This window comes from Rhinopithecus bieti, unplaced genomic scaffold (genome assembly GCF_001698545.2).
Source record: "Rhinopithecus bieti isolate Rb0 unplaced genomic scaffold, ASM169854v2 scaffold_18548, whole genome shotgun sequence".
In the NCBI taxonomy this organism is placed as follows: domain Eukaryota; kingdom Metazoa; phylum Chordata; class Mammalia; order Primates; family Cercopithecidae; genus Rhinopithecus; species Rhinopithecus bieti.
In genome coordinates this window covers 3230512-3247562 of record NW_016809526.1, presented here as the reverse complement: position 1 = coordinate 3247562, position 17051 = coordinate 3230512, and the positions used below count along the sequence as shown (strand labels likewise).

The window sequence follows — 17051 nt, the reverse complement described above, 5'->3', positions numbered from 1 at the left end:
GCTAGGAAAAGGGATTCCCTTCCCCCTTGCGCTTTCCAGGTGAGGCGATGCCTCGCCCTGCTTCAGCTCTCGCTGGTCAGGCTGCAGCAGCTGACCAGCACCGATTGTCCGGCACTCCCTAGTGAGATGACCCCAGTACCTCAGTTGAAAATGCAGAAATCACCGGTCTTCTGTGTCGCTCGCGCTGGGAGTTGGAGACTGGAGCTGTTCCTATTCGACCCAGTTTTTTGTATTTTTAGTAGAGACAGGGTTTCACTGTGTTAGCCAGAATGGTCTCGATCTCCTGACCTCGTGATCTGCCCATCTCGGCCTCCCAAAGTGCTGGGATTATAGGCTTGAGCCACCGCGCCCAGCCTGATGTTTATTTGTTTAAAGACTGTCTCACTCTGTAGCCCAGGCTGGAGTGCAGTAGTATGATCATGGAACCTTGACCTGCTGGGCTCAAGCAATCCTCCCACCTCAACTTCCCAACTAGCCGGGCCCACAGGCATGTTCCACCACACCCAGCTAATTTTTTAATCTTTTTTTTTTTTTTTTTTTTTTGAGTTGGGAGTCTCACTATGTTGCCCAGGCTGATCTTGAACTCCCGGGCTCAAGTCACCTTCCTGCCTCAGCCTTCCAAAGTGCTGGGATTACAGGCTTGAGCCACAGTGCCTGGCCTAATGATTTTTTTTTTTTTTTTTTTTTTATCCTTTGAGTAAGCAATATCTTCTGAGTTTTTCTACTTAAAGTTGCTTGTTTTTTTCTTTTAATTAATAAATATTTTATGGAAGGTACTTTGAAACTAAAAATCCTTCATCACATTTTCATTTTTTTCATTGTTTTTTTTACTATGAGATCGTAACTTCCTGTATTCAATGGGATATACTTTGTTACTGACATTATTTGTTGTGAAGCTCAGAGTGTTCCAGATTTCACCAGCGTCTCCTCAGCCTGGCTCCTGTGTTCTTTGGATATGTCCTCATCAGCCTTTGAATATGTCTTTGATTTCTGGCACAAGATGTTCTAGGCTCATCATGTCCTTTGTCTGTCCCAGCCCTGAAATCAGTCATTTCTCTAAGGATCCCTGATTATTTTTAGTGGAAAATGACATTAAAGCCAAGATCTGGGCATTAGGTGTACCTGTTGCCATTGGAGTGTCACTGCCCCCAGGCCCACTGAAAACACATTCACAAATTTGTGTGTACATGTACATATATGTGAAAATGTATATGTAAGTATATACATGTATATCTATTTTATATATTATATAAAATATTTTTATAAATAAAATGCAGCTAAATATATATTTAAATCCATAAGTTCATACTGATTCTTCTAACTGTAGGGTATCCAGGGTTTATTCTAGCCTTCTCCCTGTTCTTGCTAGTAACTGCCTTCTCCAACAGTGAGGAAACTGAACTCACATTACCCTTCTTATATTTATTTGATTTATCCCCCCATACATAACCAGTTGGCCATCACCACTGCATCCACCCCTTCCCGGGACCACATGAACACCCTCCATTCAGGCTCTGACTCCACTCATGGAGACACCCGCCCACAGGGATGCGCTCCTCCTCCCCGCAGGCCCCAGGCCACCCCTCCATGTGGACTCCTATGCCTGCCTCTCCCTGCTTGGGCTCTGATATACCTCCTCAGGTTGCATCCACATGCATCCCCTCCTCTCCGCATCCAGGTTCTCACTCCCTACACTGGATCTGTCCTCTGGAGGAATGGCCTTCCCTTGCCTGGGCTCTTTCTCCCCACTCCAGGCTGCCCCCCTCTCCCTTAGTGAGAGTGTCCTCCTCATGCTGCTTGGTGCCAGCATCCCCCAGGCTGTCACAGGCTGCTCTCCATGCAGATGTCTGCCCATCTGAGGCCTCTACTACTGGCCTGTGCAGTGGAGAAGGGAAGAGCATGGCTTTATGATCACATAAGGGCAGTCGACACTGAAAGGGACATCCTGCTCCCCGACAGCTGAATTTTTCATTTTTTCTGTAGTAGTGGGTTCCAGTTTTCCAGTTACACTGACATATTTTAGGAAGCTTGTTTAAATGCAAATTCCAAAGCAAACAAACAAACAAACAAAAAATAAATAAAAACATGGAGCAACCAGAGTGTTCCTAGAGTATGTTTAGATTATGGGGGACACTCAGTTTTCATTTTGGACTTTTGACTACTGTTTAAATTTTCCACATTTATGCTTTTATTTATATTACTAATACTAACAGATTATAGGCCATGTTTTCTTTATAATTGCCAGTATTAAAAATAATTAGCATTATTATTTTTTAAAGAATAAAAAAATACAGAATCCAAGGCCCCATTGCTAGAGATTCTAATCCAGCACACTTGGGCCAAAGCCTGGAAATCTGTACTTTGTACAATTCTCCATTTGAATGTAACAGCTAGGCTAGGGAGCTGCTCTGCTGGATCCTTCACAGGAATGTCCTTGGTAGCCAGTGGGACATCCACTGGGTAGAGCACCCCTGAATTCATCCGTCTGCAACCTCAGGACACTTAGGTCTTGTTTTGGAGGCTCATGATCCTACTCTTACCTTCTTCCAAAAGACAGTTTTCTGTGATTCTTAGGAAAACTCTGAAAAGATACAGGTTAAGCATCCCTCAAAACCGTCAAGGTCGTCAAAAACAAGTAAAGCCTGAGACTGTCACTGCCCAGAGGAGCCTAAGGAGACATGATGACTAAATGTAAAGTGTCCCAAATGGGATCCTGGGACAGTAAAAGGACATTAGGTAAAAACCAAGTATGGACTGTAGGTAATAATCATGTCTCACTATCAGATCATTAAGTATAGCAAATGTACCATACTAATGGAAGAAGGTGTTAATAAGACAGGAAATTGTATCCTGCACAGACCCAGTGCTGTGCGGGATACCCAGTCCTTGTTGCCTGTGGCTCAGAGCCAAGCCCTCTCTCATTAAACAACATGGAATACATATGAACTCTCTGTCTTCTACACAGTAATTCTGTAAATCTAATGTGGGTCTAAAATTAAAAGTTTATTAGAAAAAAGATGGAAGTCACAAGAAATGTAATGATGTGACATGACAAAGTCAATGGTAGCTCTTTATCAATAACCAGGAAAAGATGGAACTATCAAAACGGACATGAAGAACCTAAGTAGGGCGTCATCACTTCCATGTGGGAGATAAGACACACACCATTACTGCAATTCATTGGTCTGCGTTTCCAGGAGTGACAGCAGGAGTGGCCACCGCTGCTTCTGTTCTAGGAAATGTGAGGACAGAAGGGACTGATCCCTCCAAAAGGTCACTGTATAAACATCTGATGGATGACCATTTGTGCAGAGGAAGCATCTGGCCCTGCATCCAGGCAGGGAGAAAGGATGGCTCTGGGAGGAGCAGTTACATTCTTTGCCCTTTGAGAACAGCTGTTGTGTGCTTGATGTGCCACCTGTCCTTTGTTGGCAGAAAAGCCCTTTCAGAGCAGACCCAGTACTGTGCAGGAGAACCAGTCCATGTTGCCTGTGGCTCAGAGCCAAATCCTCTCTCATTAAACAACAGCCGAAATGTTTGAGTTAGAGCCTACAAACAATGCAGCCATATATTGGTGGATGCTTCCCCAGTGTTTGTGATAATAAACGCAGCTGAAACAGAGAAAACTGCACTTCTTTTATACTAAGGTAGACAGTATGTCCTGCAAATGGGAGGGAAATTGTACTGTTTATAAATTGCATTCTGAATTGGAAACATTTCACCTATTTCAGGTCAGAAAATCATCGTGTTATTTCTCAAACCAAAAGTATTTTAAAATAAAATGCTTTTTTTTTTTTTTTTTTTTGAGACGGAGCTCACTCTGTCTGCCCGGGCTGGAGTGCAGTGGGCCGATCTCAGCTCAACTGCAAGCTCCGCCTCCCGGGTTTACGCATTCTCTGCTCAGCCTCCCCAGTAGCTGGGACTAGGCGCCGCCCACTCCGCCCGGCCCTAGTTTTGTATTTTTTAGTAGAGCGGGTTTCACCGTGTTAGCCAGGATGTCCCTTTGATCTCCTAGACCTCCGTGATCCGCCGTCCCAGCATCCAATAGTGCCTGGGATTACAGCTGAGGCCACCGCGCCCGGCCACAAAATGGCCTTTTATTTTACAGCTCTCAGAGAGTGTGTAAAAAAAAAGAGAGAGTATAGTTCTACTATACCTGGACCAACACGAAATATCAACGGCAAAGGCTAAAACATAAAAAGTACCACCACTCATATATGTGCCTGTGGTAGACTGTCCTTTCTCTCTCCTTGAGGAGCAAACATACATGTGCTCAGCTGCTGAAAGAGTTCATTCTCTGCCAGAACCATCTAGGAACAGAGGTCTCTTGGGGGCATGGGAGCTTGCTCCTGGTTAAAATAATAGGGCTGGTGCTAAATTTCTTTACCAGTTAGCTGACTGTGCTGGCCAGGGTTCAGTTGCAGAAAGCATAATCTGCTCTAGGTAAATTAAACAGAAAGTGATTTATTATAGGATTTTAGGTAGCTTTCAGGATCACTGGAGAGCTGAAGAAGTAGACTCTAGACCAAACTTCCACAAATGACTTCCAAAACCATATGGCAAACCATCAGAGGAGCTGCTGTGTCTGCCTTCATCAGGAAGCTATCACAGCAGCTGCTGGCTCCAAAACCAGCCACCTCAGCTATACAGTAGTCCCCATTTATCCACAGTTTCTCTTTCTGCCGTTTCAGTTACCTGAGGTACAGAACAATAAGACATTTTGAGTGATGGAGACCCTATTCACGTAACTTTTTTTTTTCTTTTCTTTTCTTTTTTTTTTTTTGTTAGACAGAGTTTCGCTGTTGTTGCCCAGGCTGGAGTGCAATGGCACTATCTTGGCTCACCACAACCTCCGCCTCCTGGGTTCAAGCAGTTCTCCTGCCTCAGTCTCCCAAGTAGCTGGGATTACAGGCATGCACCACCATGCCTGGCTAATTTTGTATTTTAATAGAGATGAGATTTCTCCATGTTGGTCACACTGGTCTCGAACTCCCAACCTCAGGTGATCTGCCTGCCTTGGTCTCCCAAAGTGCTGGGATTACAGGCATGAGCCACCACACCTGGCCTCCCAAAGTGCTGGGATTACAGGCATGAGCCACCGCACCTGGCCTCACGTAACTTTTATTACAGAATATTGTCATGCATGTTCTATTATATTATTAGGTATGCTGTTAATCTCTTACTGTGCCTAATTTATAAATTACCATGTCATAGGTATGTATGTATAGGAAAACAGGATATATGAGGGTTGGTGCTATCTGCAGTTTCCAGCATCCATTGGGGGTCTTGGAACCTATCCCTGAAGGATAAGGGGGAACTACTGTATTCAAAAAGCCGGTACCACAGTGCCCAACTCAAGAGCACATCACCTATGCCACTAATCTGCAAAACACATACCCTGCATCTTGCTGCTTTCCATATGACCCAGTTCCAAATCAAAGCACTTGAGTACAAGTCATAGGTAGAACCTAAATTGCATTTTGAACCTGAATTGCAAGGGATCCTAGGATATTCGTTTTTGCTTTTCCGCTGCTGCACACTAGACGGGGAATGCAGTGGATGATGAGGAGCCTCATCTATGTCATGTGTCACCATCTGCCCTCTAGCTTCCCGGTTACCCATGCATACTCTTCTTGCTATAAGTAGGACCCACTCCATCCCTTGTAAATTTCTGCATCCCATTCAAAGTCTTGGATCTCTGGGTATGTGCAGCTCTCTTCATCAGGTCCAGATACTGCTTCTTACCACCTAGTGACCTGTAAATAAAGACTGCCTCTCTGCTCCCAATATACAGTGGTGACAAAGGAAAATTAAAACTCTCACTCAGAAAGGAGGAGTATGGGAAACATACAACTGCTATTTGTCCTTAGTAGTGACCTCATCCCACTAGGCAACAATGATAAAGGCACCCTGCTCAGATGGTGGAGTGAGGTCCTTGGGTAGCCACTCAGGGCTTCTTTGTCCATGAAGCCCAAGGCCCAAATCAGTTTCAGTTGGGTCACATTTTGCCAGCAAAGTAACTTTTGGTTATTATAGCTTGTGGGATTTCAGAATTGCAGATAGGAATTATGTATCTGTAATTGTTTTTTGTTTTTGTTTTTGTTTTGAGGCAGAGTCTCACTGTGTTGTCCAGACTGGAATGCAATGGCCTGATCTCGGCTCACTGCAACCTCTGCCTCCTGGGTTCATGCAATTCTCCTGCCTCAGCCTCTGAAGTAGCTGGGATTACAGGTGCCTGTCACCACGAGCTGCTATTTTGTGTAATTTTAGTAGAGACGGGGTTTCACCATATTGGCCAGGCTGGTCTCGAACTCCTGACCTCAAGTGATCCACCTGCCTCAGCCTCTCAAAGTGCTGGGATTACAGGCATGACCCACCATAGCCATGTAATTAACAATAGTTCACCTTTACTGAGCACTCAGGCACTATGCTATACATGTAAACTCATTTATTCCACTCAACAGCTGTGTGAGGCAGGAATTCTTAGTATCCCCTACTTTATTGATTTCTACTAAATCTTCCTTAAAAAGCCATTGAGTCCCTACCATATGCCAAGAAAAAAGAGCAAAAAGTCTGTACAGCCTAAGCAAAAGTTGCTCCCAATCACATGAGGGAGACAGATGGGTGCACAGACACAGGTGTGCACAGGGCTGTGGGAACAGAGGAGAGGGGCGTGCCCTGCCTATCCCTCAGGCAAGGCTCCCAGGCAGGTACTAGTCCAACTCTGTCCTCCAGGCAGAGGAAAAAAAAACAACCCTGAGTGGACTGGGGAGGTCATTCCAGCAGCTTGTTAATAGTAAACCTGCTTTTTCAATCTAGCGACTGTCAAATGTTTCTGAGACCGCAGCTCACATTAGAATAGATGGTGTACCATCTTCCATTAGCTACAATAAAAGTATATCTGATAAGTAGTCATTTAAAACATTTCTCTAACTCTTCTTGTACCTCTACTGCTATATAGGCAATACCTGATTAGCCACATGCAGATGAACCACAAGATTAAGAGGGCTACCACCTCACCCACACCCCCCGAAGCCTCCCATTACTCAGAGAGCTGGTCCATCTGAACATCTGCAGTATGCACTGTCTCTGAAGGGAACAGGTCCTGCCAGAGTAGACGTGGGAGTTGAGCTGGGAAGGAGCTTCTCTGAGAGCAGCCCTGGGTAAACAGGGGTGGCGTGGCCGTGCCCATCTCCAGAATAAGGAAAATGGAGCCCTGCAGCTGACAGTATAGCAAATGTAGGGCTCAGTTTGAGGGATGGGTGAAAAATACACTTTTAAAAATAGAGCCTGGTCAGTTCTGGAAGAAGGCTGCAGCAGCAGCATTTTAAAATCTCTCTGAATCCTCACACAAAAAACAGAACAACTGCTTAGCAAAACCAGGTACCCACAGACAACACTTACTTCAAAAGTATGTGATACAGTATGCCCACACACCCCCAAATCTAAAGAGGCTGTGGAGGTCAACCACCCACAGACATAAGACCTGCGTGATAGCAGTGTGTGTGCAAGGGGAAGAAGCAGGAGGGAATAGTGGGGCATCTGACAGGCCTGAGAATAGGAGAACCCCAAAATAGCTCACAGGTAGTTGCCAGAAATCACTGCAGCTGAAACAGAAGGGGTTCACCCAATTCAGTACCAGGGGAGTGCAAGGGGTTTTTGCTGAGCTCTGAAAGGGGCTGAGGCCGTCTAGGCCACATACACTCTTGAACCCAAATGGCCAAAGCTCCCTTTCTGGACACAGCAGGAGAAACTGCTGACAGTGGCATTAAAATTGAGCAGGACAGTGGAGATGAAGGAAGGAGAAAGCCCAGACAACACTGAGTAAGGTGAGCAGAGAGGAAACCTCAGAGAGCAAGCTGCGGTAGTTTTCAACACTTCACCGAAACAACCAAAGAGAGTTCTGTGAAGTTAAGTGAATCTTTCCTGAGCAACATCTTCTTAAGGCTCTGCAAAACTAATTTTGCACAATAAGCAACAGAAAAGTATCAAGGGCCAATCTCATCATAGAATTATAAAGAACAGCAAAATAACATTCCTACACACAACAAAACCACTCCAGAAAGACAAGATAATAAAAGAGGTTAAAACGGAAACATACTATTTCAAAATGAACTAAAATACAAAGCTTTAAAAAGAAATGAAGAAAGACATTAAAAAGGATTGAAAACGAAGTGTCAAGTGATAATTTGACAAGCCCCAATGAATTACTGGATCTAGGCATTGGCCTTAATGGCTGTTAACATAAAAAAGATAAGCAAGCAGACACTGTGGCCCTCCTGATGCAGCAGTACACCACCACCCATAGTGTTCCCAAAGCAATCAAAACAGCATCTCACCAGCCTCTGGATCCACCTGCTGACCCATAGCACATATAAAGGACAGAGGAACTGCGTCTTGACTATACAAGCGGCTAAATTCAAACTGAGGGAAACTCTACAACCCAGATTCTTCAACAGATACATTGTAAGAAAAAGAAAGGTGAGAGACCGGGTTCGGTGGCTCAAGCCTGTCCCAGCACTTTGGAAGGGCAAGGCCAGGAGGATTACCTGAGCCCGGGAGTTCGAGGTTGCAGTGAGCCATGATCAGTCCATTGCACTCCCGCCTAGGAGATACAGCAAGACCCTGTCTCTTAAAAAAGAAAGAAAGAAAAAGAAAGACGACAGCATCTGTAGATTACAAGGCATATCACACTTTTGAAATGAGCAAGACGATAGAATCTAGGGATGCACATTTGAACGACAGTGTCTTTTTTTAAAAGTGCAAACAAATGATTCCTATAGAAGTCAGGAGAAGGTTACTTATGAGTCAGGGTAGGGGATTGTGATTGCGTTGGGGCACCTGGAAGGGGCTTTGGGTTGGTTGTCAGAATTTCTGTTTGTTGACCTGGGTGATGTTCACTTTATAATAATTATGTTGTTGTTTTGTGTGATTTTCTGTATCGGTTTTATTTTGCAATAAAAGGGGAAAAGCACTGATAAATGTGAAGCACAGTAGTTTTTCTATGATAAATATTGGGTAAATATTGTTAGTTTTTATATTTAATTAATGTATACATTAATGGCATTTCAACAGAAAACTTTACCAACCTTGTAGCAGCTTCTAAGTCTCTATCGTGTATTTCATTGATCTTTTCTATATAACAGTATAAAACAAAAACAGTCACACTTTAAGGACAAGATGTTCCAGCTCTACCTAGGAAATAATAGGTGTTACAATATGTTATCTAGATTTATCAGCTCCAAACCCCATATGCTCATTAACTATATTTTTGTTCCAATATCTGCACAATAGAATAACCATTATAAAAGTTCACATGGCTTCACTTAAAGCACAGTACTTGGTGGGGATGGTTGAAAAAAAATAAAAAAAAATAAAAAAAAAAAAATATATATATATATCCCTTCTGCATTGTTTTTAAAGAATATGTATACATATATAAGTGGGTGTAAAGCATAACTATATATATAGTGTGTGTGTATATATATACACACCATATCTCATCTACACACATGCATACACACTGTTTTTTAATCTAGTGAATCTGATGACAAATGAGTCTACAAAAGATAGAGAATAGCAGCCTTAGACATAACAAATACATAAATTTCTTTAATATATATTAATGTCATTGTATACTTTGATCTATAAATAATTTCTTTGTGCTGTCGATGTTGGCTTGGCGATAAAATCCTCAACCTTTTCCAGACTGCAGTATCTTTCTTGTTGGTCGGCCATTGACATGGCTCTCTGACAGGTTGAAGACAGATCAGTGTTTGAGAAACACGTACAGTAAGAGTTTTGCTGTCCTCATGCTCTCTCTAATACCAAAATGTCATCGACTCTCTTCCTATCGAAGTCTTTAAAGACCCAGCCTACTCTAAGGAGCTGAGATTCCTCATTGCTGATCCTTTGAAGGGCCTCATGTGCAGACAGGGCAGCCTGCTCCCCTGGTCACCCCTAGTTCTGTGTTATTTTAATGTAATTTAATGTAGTTTCCAGTCATCTCAGGATGTGTCATTGTTCTAGATAAAGGCAAAGTACAGTAAACTATCTTGACTGTTTGCTGGGAGCATAAAAAAGACCCACATTTAATTGTAGCACATCCTATGAAGATAGAGCCCTTTTGGGGGGTTTTACTGTACAACTTCCGTCTTCCTTTGTATGTCACCATACTATCTAGTGTCCAGTGAAATGTGGATATTTCAAATGCAGACCCAGCTGGGTCTGAGGTCCAGTTCTGTGTCTGACTGCAGGGAATCTCCACAGGGGTCCCAGCTGACCAAACCATTTGGCATCCAGGGTGCCTTTCTGATTCCTCTGATAAGATGCACCCTAGCAAGGCTGAGATCTCAGCTCAGCAGAATAGGTTCTCCAGATTTTCTTTCCCTGTGTTATCTTGGGTGCCCTGTTATGGCCAGCCACCCCCATTCTCAGAGGGCCAGCCCTGAGCCAAGTGGCAGAGTGTGTTGTCCTTGTGCCCCCAAGCCCCTCACAATGCCTTGTTAGCTTACCAGCGTCCCCTTTTCATGACCTTCCTGGGCATGCACGTGTGCTTGCACACTCCATACACATACACACTCTGCATCACACCTGACTTTTTGGTTGACTCATCCCTTGAAGGCTTACTTCCTGCTAAGGATGTCAGACACGGAGCTGCATTTTGACAAGGCCTTTCTGGAGACAGTGCCTTCCCCAAGGGGTGGATGGCAATTTTAAGCCTATGGCAGCCTGAGTGGGGTGGGAATGGAGGGATATTTTTGAATAGAGAGATTATTGGGTGCTTTTCAAATTACCCCAGAAAGGAAGGAAGCGGTGGCCTGTTACAGACCCACAGGCCGTCTTCCAAAAGCCAGAGGCCAGATGAGTTGCAGAATTCCGAATTGGCAGTTAGCATAGCAGGATGGTACATACACCTTATAATAATATCCCCAGCATGATTGGAGGCCATGTCCAATAATTAGACACATTAATATTCACAGGAAGTGGGGGTGATTATTGTCAGCTCATTAGGACGTGCCACAAAATGAGTTTCAGTTGGGTTACATTTTGCCAGCAAAGTCACTTCTGGTTGTTTCAGCTTTTAGGATTTCAGAATTGCGGTAAGAAATTCTGTACCTGTAATTGTTAACAATAGTTCACATTTACTGAGCTCCCAGGCACTATGCTGAGTGAACACTTTATACATATAAATATGCATATAAACTCATTTACTCCTCTTTACAACTGTGTGAGGTAGGCATTCTTATTATCCCTTGCTTCACGGATTTCTACTAAATCTTCCCGTAAAACCAGTGAGTTCCTATCATGTGCCAAGGAAAAAGAGCAAAAAGTCCATACAGCCTTAGCTAAAGTTGCTCCCAGTCGTGTGAGGGAGACAGATGGGTACGTAGATGTGGGTGTGCACAGGGATGTGGGAACAGAGGAGAGGGGTGTGCCCTGCCTGTGCAATCCGGTCAGGCTCCCAGAGGTATTGGTCCAGCCCTGTGCTCCAGACAGAGAAGAAAACCAGCCCCGCAAGGACTGGGGAGGTCATCCCAGCAGCTTATCAAAAGTAAGCCTGCTTATTCAATGCCAGCGACTCTCAAGTGCTTCTGAGACCGCTCCCTGTGGTCCTTCCTTATGTTTTCTTTAATGCAGCCCTCTCTTTATTCATCTTTCATAGAACACCCATCTCAGCTTTCTCGCAAGATAACATCTATGAAGTTCAGCCCCCAAGAGTGGACAGAAAATCTACAGAGATCTTCCAAGCCCACATCCAGGCCAGCCAAGGTATCATGCAGCCCCTGGGAAAAGAGGACTCCTCCATGTACCGAGAGTACATCAGGAACCGCTACCTGTGAAAAGAGCGCAGGCCCACATGGGGGCCACATCTGATTAGCTTAGAACCTGTCTTGTCTCATCTTCAAAGGGTAACTTATCAAATGTCCTTTGCGTCTGAAGCCTTTCCCCTTTTCTGTCACTTGCAAATTCCAAATTATAGCTAATAAAGTAATAACTAGATAATTTACTGTTGTTGCCTTTCTTTATTTTAGAAATACTTTGTTTACACATGTGGTCAATATACTATCACACCATCACATTCAGAAATTCACAGGTATCTGCTGAGCACCTGCCATGTGCCAGGCACCATGGCAAGGTCTGGGAACATCCCAATAAGCAAAATAGGCCAAAAAATTCCGCTCTTGTGAGGAATGAAGGTGAAGTATTTTTATTATCTTTATCCATCAAAGCAAAGTATTGTTTCCTTATAGTTAACATTTTAACATGTATTCTGGTGGCTTCTATGTTAACTTTGATCAGAACTACATAGATAATCTAACATAGATTAACTTTGTTAATTTGGATCAGAAATTTCATTATTCTAAAAGCCCTTGTTTATAGGAAATAAATGCTGAAATATTTATGGATAAAGGGACAAGATGTCAAAAAAGTGCTCTCCAATGGTTCAGGATAAAAAGAATGAATGATAAATCAAATGGAGCAAAATACTAATAATTTGTAAATCTAGGTAAAAAGTAAACAGGAGTTCTTTGAGCTACTCATGCTGCTTTTCTGTAAGTATAAAATTATATCAAGGCTGGGCACAGTGGCTCACGCCTGTAATCCAAGCACTTTGGGATGCTGAGGCCGGGGGATCACCTGAGGTTGGGAATTCAAGACCAGCCTGACCAACATGGAGAAACCCCATCCCCACTAAAAATACAAAATTAGCCAGGTGTGGTGGCACGTGCCTCTAATCCCAGCTATTCGGGAGGCTGAGGCAGGAGAATCGCTTGAACCTGGGAGGTGGAGGTTGCAGTGAGCCAAGATCAGCCATTGCACTCCAGCCTGGGCAACAAGAGCGAAACTCCGTCTCAAAAAAAAAAAAAAAAAAAAAAAAAATTAAAATCAATTGTTAAAATTGTTATTCCAATTGACTTCCTGTGGCATGCAGCTGCATTACATACTTTGACATTTGGTGTTCAGTCAGGTGTTGACTGATCACAGCACGTGTTTTGTTCTCTGTATAGTCAAACATGAATGTGGACAACTTTCTGCATTTCCTAACAGTTTACCACAAATGATTTGATCTCATTATGTGTATACTTTTGTTACAGACTGTCCCATTCTCCCGCCCCATAAACAATATAGAGAAGAAATCCAAACCTTCTAATGGGAGAAGGAAAACTAGTCAGCCAAAATGACTTGTAAGCTATCACCAACCCTGACGTGCTGGGAATTCTATGGAAGGTTTTACATTGCAAAGAAAGGTTAAGTCCCCATTTGACAGATATTTTTGATTGATGCCATCATGAAGTAAAGATTAGAGAATGACAAAATAATAGGTAAGAGGAATTTTGTGTTGGCGCAGGTTGAATATCTAACACAATAGCTTGCTGTTGTGTGTGGGAGTGGGATCTCACATGAATCTTCCCAAGTCAAAGAATAATCCCAAATTGCTGCAGAGATGCCAATTATAGATCAGACACTGATCTTCATTTTTAAAATTTATTTTTAACATGGCTTCTAGAGGTCCACCTACTTAAGAAAAGGATGAACTTAAAGTTCTTTGAGAAGATCTGAAATCCAGATCTTCTTTCACAACCTCCCTGAGCTTAACTTTCCTTAGCTGTAAAATGAGGATAATAATCCCTACTTTATTGGCTTATTGTGGCACTTAAGAGAGTCTGCATGTAAAACATAAAGCCATGGTTCCTGGCACATAAATGATGCTGTCAACAGTAGCTGCTGTTGATGATGGCTGTGGTTGTTGGTGGTGACAGTGATGGTGTTCTCAACACCAACACCCCGATATTTTCAATTTAAGGCAGCTGTGTATGTCCTTTTCAGAGTTAACACAATTTTGATGTAACAAGATGGTATCTGAGCTATTAATCTTGACATTCAGATTACTTCAACTTTGGATGTACAAGGAAGGCTTTACAAATTGATGATAGCAAAGCAGACATAACATTTAACCTCTAGAAAAAGGTTAATGACCTCAAGGAGCATGTAAACAGTAAATGCGTATCTGAAAGTACTAAAAAGCTAATATGTCACGGAAAATATAGAAACTGCTCTTATTTGTAGACCCAAAGGGAAGCAAATATGGTTAAAAGCAGGAGCTTTGCTCTCTATCACTTACTAGTAGCTGTGGATCTTTGAGCAATCGCCTAGTAGCTCTAATCCTCAATTTTTTCATCTAGTATAGCAAGTTGCTGAGAGAAAGAAGATACCTGTAAAGCACTGGGTGTGGTGTCTAGCACAGCATAAATATTCACTGAAAGATCACTGATCACATGTAATCACCAGTACTTGCTAACCTGGTACCTCAGCGTCATCTCAGAACAAGGTTATATATTAATGCTTACCATGTCCTAGTCACTGAAAAAGAAGATGTCCTAGTTCAGCTTGGCATTGTAGATTTTAATTATTTAAATAAGACAACCTAAATGAACCCTGAGACACAGTAGGTCATAAATTGAAATCTCAGCAAATAATGGCCAGATCCCATGAAATAAAATGTTGTTGGTTGTATTATCATACCCAAGGGCAAAGCATTCACATTGAAATAACAGTGTGAACCTCCTAAGGGTGTGTGCGTGCATGCGTGTGTGTGTGTGTGTGTGTGTGATGGTGGGAGATAGGGCTGGAGGGGCATGCCTCTTAAAGCCACTTAGTATATAAATCTAGCCACCACTATGGAGGAAGTCATATATCATTTTGTCAAACCTGGAGATCCTTCCTTCTTGGTTGAACTTTTCCAGCTTATACATTCCCTGCCATGCTGTTGAGAAGCCTGGACACATGTATTGAACAAATGATTCTGACTTGGAAGATCATTCATTTGTCATGAGGCAAAATTCATAGGATTGTGCTCTGTCCTCAGAGTTTAATCTTAGATTTTGTGGATCCAAATGGAAATTATTTTATGTGAAGTTCGTTTCTCCATAGAAAAGTGACTCCACTTAGAATCCAAATAGACTTTGTTCTTCACTTACATGTGAATAAATTAGATGCCACTTGAAAATGAGATTCCAACTTTAGTCGAAAATTGTCCTGTATCTTATTATATGTTTCACAGTAAAGCTTTTTTTCTCCAACTCACTGAGTTTTCTTCTTCCTAGAATTTACCAGATGCTGAATCAGAAGTATTTTCTCCTTTTGGAAAATAATGTGCCTCACGATTGTCCCCACACGTGCCTTTGAGGTTAGCTGGTCGGAATGAGATTGCTTAGAGTGGCCAGAGAAGGCAAAGATGTTCTTGTGTCCCAAACATGCTTTTTCTTGAAATTGTGTTTTGCTCTTTTAAAATCAGTTTAAAGATACATTCTCTTTTTCTGGTTTGGCCCCTAGCATTTTTTATGTGTTCTGTTGAGATAAGTATTGCTTAAATGAATCTTTATTGAAGGAAAAAGGATCTGTTTTCCTTATTTCAAGATTTATCACCCTCCCTTTGGAAGAGGAAATGGATTATTTTGGAAACTGCATGGTTCTGAGATGCCCCTAGCATAGGTCAGTTTTTTCTATCTGCACGTGAGCAGCTTTCTTTAACAGAATTTTGAGCCTCCCTTTTCTGTTTCAGAAGTTGAGGGTCATTTGCTAATAAAGAACAGTAAGCTGTAATTTCACTCTTGCTACCCATACACAGAATTTTTGTGGGTTCATTTCTTCAGTACATTCAAGGAAACTGCAGTGTAATTGCAATCCAATTGGTAAATAAAAATTGTCTTAATTGATCCTCCATGGGTTGAAGATTTTTTTCACAAGGAAAATTACAAAACTAAACCACTTGCTTTAGTTTATGGAGAAAGAGAAGGGCCAGGAAATAGGATTTGCTAAACTAGGTAGCAACCAAGATTCTGGTCAAAAGCCAGGGAAATGTGGCATGGATAATGACAGAGAGGAATCTTAAATGCTGTTGCCTCAATGTTAGTTGCAGAGATAAGGTAAATGCTTTCACTTGGATTTTCTTTTCTGCTAAGAAGCAATAAGTCCAGCACTCCTCTAACATCATCATTTTTCCTTTTAAGATGGGAATTATAATTTGAAAACAAAGTTCTCTTCTCTTGTTCCTCTCCCTAACCCCAAGTCATTGTGTCTTAGAGATGATTAGGCTGGTGATTAAATTTTCCATCTGGTCCCAAGCTGGCAGAATACCTAACAAAGGTGCATCCCAAAGATCCTGCACTCCGGGAACAATGGTATCCTGCTTCACCTGTGGTTACAATAGCTGGATAGTTCTCTGGGTGGTTTCCTACGGGGAAGGGGTGCATAATTAAATTTGTATGCAAGCAACTTTGGCTCATGTTAAAAGAAGACATTTCTGGAAGTGTGTTGGGGAAAGAAGGTTTGTATGTGTGCCTGGCAGCTACCCTTAGTAGCTCAAGTGTGTATCTCCTGTCTTGTCTAGCACATCCCTTTTTTGAGGGGGTTGCCCCAACAACCAAGTGCCCTCCCTTTGACCTAGAGTCATTAGGTCAGGGCAGGAGAGTGAAATTTCTGCTCCTCTCTTTCCTCTTCCTTTTTTGGAATACTCTTCCTTTACCTGAGGAGCTCACTGCATAGAGGAAAGACAGATGTATAAGCAATGAGATATGGTTTGGCTGTGTCCCCACCCAAATCTTGAATTGTAACTTCCATAATTCCCATGTGTTGTGGGAGGGACCCAGTGGGAGGTAATTGAATCATGAGGGCAGGTCTTTCCCGTGCTGTTCTCATAATAGTGAATAAGTCTCACAAGATCTGATGGTTTTATAAAGGGGAGTTCCCCGCACATGGGGACCCTTAGTAGCTCAAGTGTGTATCTCCTGTCTTGTCTAGCACATCCCTTTTTTGAGGGGGTTGCCCCAACAACCAAGTGCCCTCCCTTTGACCTAGAGTCATTAGGTCAGGGCAGGAGAGTGAAATTTCTGCTCCTCTCTTTCCTCTTCCTTTTTTGGAATACTCTTCCTTTACCTGAGGAGCTCACTGCATAGAGGAAAGACAGATGTATAAGCAATGAGATATGGTTTGGCTGTGTCCCCACCCAAATCTTGAATTGTAACTTCCATAATTCCCATGTGTTG

At 42.6% G+C, this 17051-nt stretch overlaps 1 protein-coding gene across 1 annotated transcript in view; it reads left to right on the top strand.

The window, feature by feature from the left end:
* The window catches only part of FIG4 (FIG4 phosphoinositide 5-phosphatase), a 134499-nt gene extending 122490 nt beyond the window's left edge, over positions 1 to 12009 (top strand). The window contains 1 exon segment of the mRNA XM_017889636.1: positions 11666 to 12009. Coding sequence (XP_017745125.1) covers positions 11666 to 11843 — 178 coding nt within the window. The 3' untranslated portion in view covers positions 11844 to 12009.
* Positions 12010 to 17051: the final 5042 nt, after the last annotated feature.